Here is a 9,047-nt window from a genome sequence, read left to right as displayed (position 1 = left end):
TTTCAAAATAAAATACATGATAATCACTAGTCTTGACCCGCGAAAATAAGGCCAGCTAGAAAATATTACAAAACCAAAAGTACAAAATACAATCCTGTTTCTCAGAAAAAAAACCTCTAAGAGAAAATTATACTAATACATGTTCAACAGTGGAGAAATATGCTAAATACAGAATAAACTTCAAAAGTAAAGTCTTCTTCAATTTACGAACGAGTTCCACACTCTCAGCGAGATGGTCACATCCTATTATCTGAAAAACAAAAATTTTCACAACAGGTGAGATCCTGAAAATTTTCAGTAGGGTAAAAGTTCTCAACTACACCAAATCCTAATCCTAACATTTTCCCTGAACCTAGCCACCACCTTTCTCTTTCTTCCACATACACACATGCACGATGGATAAATAGAAAAAAAAAGAGAGAAAGAGAGAACGAGGAAGCTGGGAAGAAGAAACAGAGAAGAGGAATGAAAGGGAAGCGGCGCGGTGGGCGTCATCGCCACCGACGTCGCCGTTGTGCCGTCGAAAGGGGAGAGCTCACGTTGAGAGGGGGAGGAGCCGTCGAGCCAAGTGTCGCCGCCGTCATGTTGCTACCATTGTGCTGTCGAGAGGGAAACCGTTCTTGCCCTGTCGCCACTTCTAGAGGGAGGAGTCATCGCCGATCTGCATGCCGCCAACGTCGCCGACGATGTCGCAAAGAGGAGAGAGAACTTGCAAGTGAGAGAGGGAGGCGTTGTTGCCAGCATCGCCGCCATGCCTCCACCATCATCGAAGGTCTGTCACTGCTGTTGCTGGGCTCGCCGTCGTTGCACCTGTGTTGCTGCTACGTCGCTGGAGCTCCACACTGCCGTGCTGGCCGCCGGAAACCACCGCTGAAGCCTCTGTCTTCTTGGAAAGCTCTAGCCTTATTTTAGATTTCCTTCTTTGTCCATTGAGATCCTTGTTACTGTGAGAGTTGTTGCTGAGGTTATTTGTGCCAGGAATTTGATTATCGCGAGTTACTCTGTTGTACACCGCCGTTGGAGTCACCACCGGAGCTACTACTGTTCAGTTTAGCTATTCTTCCTTGTTACAGTAGGTATCTCTGTTTTGAAACCTTCACCGCTAGCTTATAAGTATTATGTTATGTTTGGTTAAAGACTTTGAGGTATTGGTAATATAGGATAGAGTTCTGGTTATTGCTTGTCGCTTTTAGAGTTGTTGTGGTTGTGGCTGTCGCTGATTGCAGACCAAGAGAATATGGTTACTTTGACGTGTTTGGTTTATAGGTTCGACTATTCGAGGTAGGGGCGATATTAATGCAAAAAATATATTTTTATGATTTTCGTAAGTCTTATAGATTGAACTGAGTAGTTTTGGGTACGTGTGATTATTTATCTGATTGAATTATTGATTGATTGAGGAGGCTGGATATTCTGATTGTCTTATCGATTATGTTGAGTTGGCTGCTATTGGAATGATTGCTGGATAATTCTGTATTAGCTGTAGAACTGGTTAATTGAGTTTGGATTAAGAATTTAATGAAAGGTTGGGATGCTTGCCTTGCTTGATTGGTTTATGAATTGATTAAGAATGTTTAGTTGGATCTTATGCTTGGTTTGAAGTTATTATGATGATGGTTAGATTGTGGCTATTTTCTGAATATTGAGACTGATTGTTTGCTAGAAGTTTGGGTTAAATTGGTGAGGTTACTTTGATTTAAAATTTGATGGATTAAGAACTCTGTTGTTCAATTGTTGTTGAGAACATGGTCAATGAGTGTTGTGATTGATGAAACTCGTAAGGGTGATAAAGCCCAAGCTTTAGGAGAGGTGTTATCGAAATTTTTATAAATTTGGATTAAACTGAATAATAAAAAAAATAAAATTGGTTGTTACCCCCTAAAGTCTAGAGACTTTGCTATGGAGTTTAATTTAATAAATCTTAATTCAAGGTGATTTAAGTGAAATTGAATAATAAGTTTGACTCATTTGACTTGGGTTGATTTAGAAAAAGATTTATGCTTTGGTCCTTGAGGAAAAGTTCTGAAAGTTTTTAATGGTTTTCAAAAAGTAATTGAAGTTAAAAGTTTAAAGTTGAAATGGTTATTGAAGTTAGTTCGAGGTTTTTGGTTAAAGAAAAATGAGGGTTTAATTTGTTTTTCCAAAGAATGATTTCGGAAAAGGGCTATTTCTGAATACGTTAAGTTCTTGGTATGCTGTTAGTGAATTGTGTTTTGAAATGGAAACCGGAGTTATTTTCATAAATACAAGGGGCTTTATCTTGAAGTTATTTTTTGGAGAATTTTGACAAAGGAATCATGTTTTAAATTTGATTTCATATGAAAGGAATTATGTTTTGAAGTTAGTTTCATAAAGAAAAGATATTTGAACGTGATTGGCAAGGGTGGTGGTTAAATCTCACTTGCGTGTTGAAAAGTGTGACATGGCACGTAATCCCTCTAATGGTGACTGGGCTAATAATTCTTCTAATAGTAACAGAGCACGTAATCCTTCTAATGGTGATAGGGCACATAATCTCTCTATTGGTGACAGGGCACGTAATCCCTCTAACGGTGACAAGACACATAATCCCTCTAATGGTAACATGGCACTCTCCCTCTAATGGTCAACTGATGTGTTGAGATTTTAGTGCACAAAAGAGAGACAATATTTGGGTTAGCTACGGACATGTCGGATTTGGCTCTATAGGATAGACATGCATCATGTTGCATTTGTTTGCTTTGTTTGGGTGTGCTTAAGTGTTTTGGTTTGCCTATCTGATGAATTATGTTTAACTAGTAACTATGATACTTGCTGTAACTGTTCTTTAAATGTGTTTGCCATGTATTTGTTTGTGCTTGTGATTGATTTCTGTTTTGAGTATTTGGTGGTGAATTGATGATAGCGGTGATGGATTTTGTTGGGCCGGATGCCGAGATAGGTTTGTCTTTGGGCCGGAGGCCATGATTGGTTGGATCAGTGGTAAGTTTTGGTTCAAATGGTTTCTTAGTAAGTGGAAAAATGTATGAAATGTTATTTTGCGTAAAATTTTTATAAGAATAATATGAGTTTTATATTTGAATAATGAACTGATGATCACTGCGTTTGAAATTAGTTTTATTTAAAATATCTTCTTATGACAATTCTTAAAAACTCCTCTACTGAGAACCAGCGAGGACGATGTTCTCACCCCCTACAGACTTCTCTTTTCAGGACGGACGAGGAAACTTGCGGAGTTTTTGCTAAGTTCTTAGATATGCTAATTCTGTATGCATACATATGTTATAGATTCTCCTCACCTATATTATTATATTCTTGTAAGAAGGATATGAGTCGTGACTGTAATGACATGTATGTATATAATAGTTGTAAGTTGCTTGAGTAAGAAGTTTTGTACATATGTATATGCTTGTTCGTTTTTCAAGAAAAAGTATTTTCCGTTTTTTTTTCAAAGAAGACAGCGATATGGTTTCAAGTCAAAGGCTCCTATTTTATTATTAAGTATATGAAGTCGTCATAATACTTCTCACTATGAGAGTGGTGCAATCGGAAACGTAACATTCTGATAGTAAGGGTGTTACATCGGTAGTACTAAACAGTCATCCTTATCAATATTTTTAGTCTTATAAGTCTTAATAATCCCAGTAAATCTCAATTCTCTCAACAAGTCTCCATAGTCTCAACAAGTCTCAATAGTATCAACCACAAACAAAATATACAAGTCAATCATAACAAGGACAATTAGTTCAAGTAATGCAAGTAGCAGATAGATGAATAAGTAGGCAAATCAAATAATTATGCATACCCAAACAATTACAAACGAATGCACATGATGTATGTCTGTTCTATTGGCCATGAGCTTACGTGTCGATTAAACTGCCAGAACCCGACACACCCGGTAGCTAACCCGGATATCGTCTTTCGATTGCACATCCCCAGGAAGAACATAAACAAAGGAAAGTGCCTTTCCAACTTCTCTTGGAGGAATTACGAAGGAGTCTGCCTTTTCACATCGAAGGAGTGTGTTTTTCCACCTTGCAACTAGAGAGAGATGTATGAGAATCAATACGAAGAAGAGCATCTTTTCACCTTCCCTTAACTCAGGGGGGTTAATACGAAGGAGTGTGTATTTCCACCTTTTCCACATCCACATCACAACAAGAGAGGAAATCATTCATCCTCAACTTGTCTATCCGTGAATGGGATGAAACCACCGTCCTCACAACATCAATCATAATCACATCATAAGAGAGGGAATTATTCACTTCAACTTGTCTATCACAGCAAGAGAGGGGATCCTTCATCCTCAACTTGCCTAATCGTGAGCAGGACAACGCCACCGTTCTCACCGTGGGCGAGACAAAACCACCATTTCCACAAGGACACTGCAATCACGAAAGTGGGATACCACCACCATCCTTGCCTGATGCCAGTGCCAAACCAATACGCAAGCGGGACGAAACTCACGACCTTGCCATAACAAGTATTTAGTTAACATCCATGAACAAGCGGGATAAGACCACCGACCTTGTCCGAAACAAATATCACATCAGTATTCAAGCGGGATAACACTCAGACCTTGCCACTTCAGTCATTTAGACCCAACTCTCTATTAAGTAATAAATTTTATTTTTTCGTGAACGGAATAACACCACCAACCTCACCGTGGGCCTTACAAAACCACCATCCTCGCATAGTAGTTCACGCTCTTAGCAAGCGAGATGATACCATCGTCCTTATTCAAAACAATTATCAAATCAACACGCAAGTGGGATAACACTCAAACCTTGTCACACAAGCGAGATTTAAAATTGGAAGTGAATTGTGTCCCTCGACTAATTTAAAACTAGTGATTTAAAATCGCATACGTATTAATAATAATAACAAAAAGATCAATTTTTATTTTTTTAAATTGGTCCAAATAAAATTATTAATTTTTTATTATTTTAAAAAATTATATTTTTATATTTACAAATTTTATTTTTAAATCGACTATTTAATTAATCAACAAGTAGAATAATATGAGTGCGTAATATTATAGTTAAATTATTAAATAATATACATATCTCAAATACGCTAATATTAAACATATTGTACCTATATCTCAAGTACTAGGTACCCGTTATATGCACAATTTTACAGTTGTGCTATATTCGAGTTGTGATGTATTCAATTTTTGTTAAATCAGAAGTATCCAGATAAATGTCTAATGTGCTTTAAGTCACTATATTCAAAATGCTTAAAATTGTATATATCAATAAATATTATGNTTAACCGTGTTTTTAATTTAATGACTAAGATTGTAAATTCCTATTTCTCACGATAAACATCTTTTTCATACGAGTCAATTCCTTATTGTACATATATAGTTAGAAGTTGACGTGGGGTAACGGCGTTAAAATAAAATAAAGTGGAATATTCACGTTGACTTTGGTGCTTATCTCTTTCACGGTCAATTACCCAATTCCTTATTGCGGTGTAGTTGCAACTTGCATACTTGCAATGTAACCAAACACAAAAAATGCCAGAAAACTGAAGTTAGTGTAGTAACCAAAACTCCAAAAGGTGAATGAGACAAAACATTGCTTAAATTTTTAAAAGAAAGTTTAGTGTCCCATCACCTGTTAAAGATAGAGCTAATTAAGTTAAGTTTTATTGGTATGTTGTTACAACAAACTTGGGGATTATTTCAGGCGTTGAAACCTCGCTGTCATGTTAATTAACGGCGTCAAGGAATTCACACGTATAGTTAGTTATATCTATATATAAACAAAGAGCAACGCAGGAATAGGAACAGGAATTAGAAAAGAATTAAAAGGAAAAGAAGACTAAAAAGAGAGTCTCCCCTAAAGTAAAGGAATATCTCAAACTTAAAAATTTTCCATTTCGCAACAACAAACAAGGAACGAACAGCGCTCAACTCCTTTGAGATCCTGTCTTGTCTGATCGCAACCCATTCCGCTGTTACCGTACGTTCTCTTTCCTCAACTAATGCATGTATTCCCCTTTTTTTTTTGGTGTTGTTATTAATTAATTAATTAATTAATCAATTAATTTCCTTTCTAAATCAATCTGTATGCATGTTAATGAATGATTCTGCAATTTGTCCCACTTAATATAATGAATCAACACTAATTGAGATGAATACTTCTTTTCATTTTTGTTTCAAAAATTTCAGGCTACTTGCTAACAATGCTCAAAATGACATAAACACTTCTTCTGGTAATGACATCATGATGTTTATAATTACATTTTTTTTTTGAAATTCAGTGCAGCTAATTTGATGTGAATTCAATATTTGAGAGTCGTTACATGATAATTTAGTCAAACCTATCAAATTATTTATCGACTCTCACAGCTATATCGACTTCTACATGAAGTTAACTTGAGTTTCCATATTTTTTTTATTGTGTTTTTCATGTAATTTGCATCTTGGAGGTGGTGGAATTTCTTAATTATTGTATCATGCAGTGTTATGGGGCGGGAAGTTGCAGGCGTACATATGGTAGGCAAGAAGCCGAATGGTTTGGAAGCTTCAGATGGAAATTTAAGTGATAACAGTAGTGTGAAGGTTTCTCCCAATATTGCAGCAATGGATCATGAGAAAAATGAATCTTACGAATCTCTTTCATTTAGTGAGAAGAAGAAGCTTTTCGCTGCTAAAGCCACTATGTTAAGAACTGAATCTTTCAAGGAGAAGAACGAGAAGTTCGACGACAATAATAAAGCAGCATTTCATGAGAAGAAGGAATTTTTCAAAGCTAAAGCGACTATGGCAAGGACTGAATCCTTCAAGGAGAAGAACGAGAGATTCGATGACAATAATAAAGCAGCATTCCATGAAAAGAAGGATTTTTTCAATGCTAAAATCGCTAATTCAAAATCGTTGTCGCCTAAAGAAAAAGACGAGAAATTTGAAGCGCCAAAGAGTGGAGATGATAACAAATCAGCGTTTTCTGAGAAGAAAGATGTTTTTAATGCCAAGATTATTGCTACTACTGAATCGCCCAAAGTGAAGAATGAAAAATCCGAAGTACAAAAGATGGGAGATGATAATAAATCAGCATTTTATGAGAAGAAAGAATTTTTCAATGCTAAAACTGCTACCTCAAAAACCGAATCGCCAAAAGAGAAGAACGAAAAATTTGAAGTGCAGAAGACGGGGGAAGATGATAACAACCCAGCATTTCACGAGAAGAAAGATTTTTTCAATGCTAAAATCTCTACTTTAAAGACGGAATCGCCTAAAGAAAAGAACGAGAAATCCGAAGTGAAGAAGATAGTCGATGATGATAACGCAACAGCATTTCATGAGAAGAAAGATTTTTTCAATGCTAAAATCGCTACTGTAAAGACGGAATCGCCCAAAGAGAAGAACGAGAAATCCGAAGTGAAGAAGATAGTCGATGATGATAATGCAACAGCATTTCATGAGAAAAAAGATTTTTTCAATGCTAAAATGGCTACCGTAAAGACTGAATCACCTAAAGAAAAGAACGAGAAATCCGAAGCGAAGAAGATAGTCGATGATGATAACGCAACAGCATTCCATGAGAAGAAAGATTTTTTCAATGCTAAAATCGCTACTGTAAAGACTGAATCGCCTAAAGAAAAGAACGAGAAAACCGAAGTAAAGAAGATAGTTGATGATGATAATGCAGCTGCAATTCTTGAGAAGAAAGATTTTTTCAATGCTCAAATCACTAACTTGAAGACCGAATCTCCGAAAGATAAAATTGAGAAACCTGAGGTACAAAAAACCGGTGATGATAACAACATTGCAGCATTTCATGAGCAGAAGGATTTTTCCAATGTTAAAGTTGCTAACTTAAAGATTGAATCACCCAGAGACAAGAGCCAGAAATCTGAAATACAGAAACAGATAAGTTCTTCTGTTCCACAACCATCTGAGCAAACCACTGAAAGGCATGTCACACATACACAAACTATTGACTTGTCGCCAAATGGACACCACTTGTCGCCAAAAGCTAACGATTTAAACTTCTTGTCCCCAAAAATTTCTATTATAGACTCACCTAATTCATCAAAAAATTCACAGGTATTATTTCATTTCTTTCAATAAAGAATTTCATGTGATTTGAAAACTGATTTAATTATGCAAAATGGACCATAAATATTTGTGTGCTTAAAAAATTATAATATTAGAGAACATTACATGATAAGTATACTGAGACTAATATATCCGGAAACATTTCCCCATTTGTTGTGTCTTTTGGTTTTCAGCCAAACTCACCTTTTTCATCAAAGAAGGCATTTCTACGTGATGGAAAGAAACACCGTGATGATGAGGATAGTTCATCTTCTACATCACCGTATCCTTAAAATTATGAACAATTTTCTTTTCATGGTTATTTTTTAAATGATAAGAGGAATTTTAGGTATATTAATGGATTTGAATCAGAAAAGCTACCTCATGATTTGTTCTTTAACTAAGCATAATTAGTAACAGTGTGAAATCTACCGGATCTATGCGCACATTTAGATCAAAGGTAACCGTAGGCACAGCCCCTACATTTAAATGCCCAGAGCGTGCAGAGAAACGGAGGGAGGTAATGTCTTGCTTAACAATTAATCTCACTCTAATTACGTGATCTGTGTTCTTAATTAATCATCATGTGTTTGATTTATGCGCCCAGTTTTATCAGAAGTTAGAGGAGAGACAACGAGCTCGTGAAGAAGAAAGAAAGCAGTACGAGGCAAGGAAAAAGGCAAGTTATTCATTTAATTTGGGTCACTTAATTAATCCACAGTTAACTTTGATGCTAATCTAATATCTAATTAATTAATATGATAATAATAGGAAGAGGAAGAGGCAGCTTTAAAGGAGTTGAGAAAGAAGTTGGTGATCAGAGCGAAACCAGTACCAAGCTTCTATTATGAGAACCCTCCCCCTAAGCGTGAACTTAAGAAGGTACTCTCTGTTTCACCATGCTTTCGTACAAATTTGTTTTTGGCAACATTAGGTGTTTTTGTATATTTTAAATGTTACAAATGTTTTTGAAAAATGTTTTTAAAATTAATTTATATTTATTAAAATAAAAAATTCA

The 9,047-nt window shown here is 35.9% G+C and overlaps 1 protein-coding gene across 3 annotated transcripts in view; it reads left to right on the top strand.

Annotated features, from left to right (window-relative positions):
* The window catches only part of LOC107646450 (axoneme-associated protein mst101(2)), a 5,549-nt gene continuing 2,297 nt past the window's right edge, over positions 5,796 to 9,047 (top strand). Inside the window, exons 1-7 of one of the 3 annotated variants that reach the window (XM_021104100.1) lie at positions 5,796 to 5,948; positions 6,158 to 6,201; positions 6,451 to 8,038; positions 8,224 to 8,312; positions 8,450 to 8,549; positions 8,637 to 8,708; positions 8,801 to 8,911. In XM_021104100.1, coding sequence (XP_020959759.1) covers positions 6,455 to 8,038; positions 8,224 to 8,312; positions 8,450 to 8,549; positions 8,637 to 8,708; positions 8,801 to 8,911 — 1,956 coding nt within the window. In that variant the 5' untranslated portion in view covers positions 5,796 to 5,948; positions 6,158 to 6,201; positions 6,451 to 6,454. Of the gene's footprint in view, positions 5,949 to 6,157; positions 6,202 to 6,450; positions 8,039 to 8,223; positions 8,313 to 8,443; positions 8,550 to 8,636; positions 8,709 to 8,800; positions 8,912 to 9,047 lie in introns of all 3 variants that reach the window. The other 2 variants (XM_021104099.1, XM_016350632.2) reach the window with 2 other exon arrangements.

Source organism: Arachis ipaensis, chromosome B06, assembly GCF_000816755.2.
Source record: "Arachis ipaensis cultivar K30076 chromosome B06, Araip1.1, whole genome shotgun sequence".
Lineage (NCBI taxonomy): Eukaryota > Viridiplantae > Streptophyta > Magnoliopsida > Fabales > Fabaceae > Arachis > Arachis ipaensis.
Note: the sequence above shows the minus strand (reverse complement) of the source record. Positions and strands in the feature narration are given on the sequence as shown.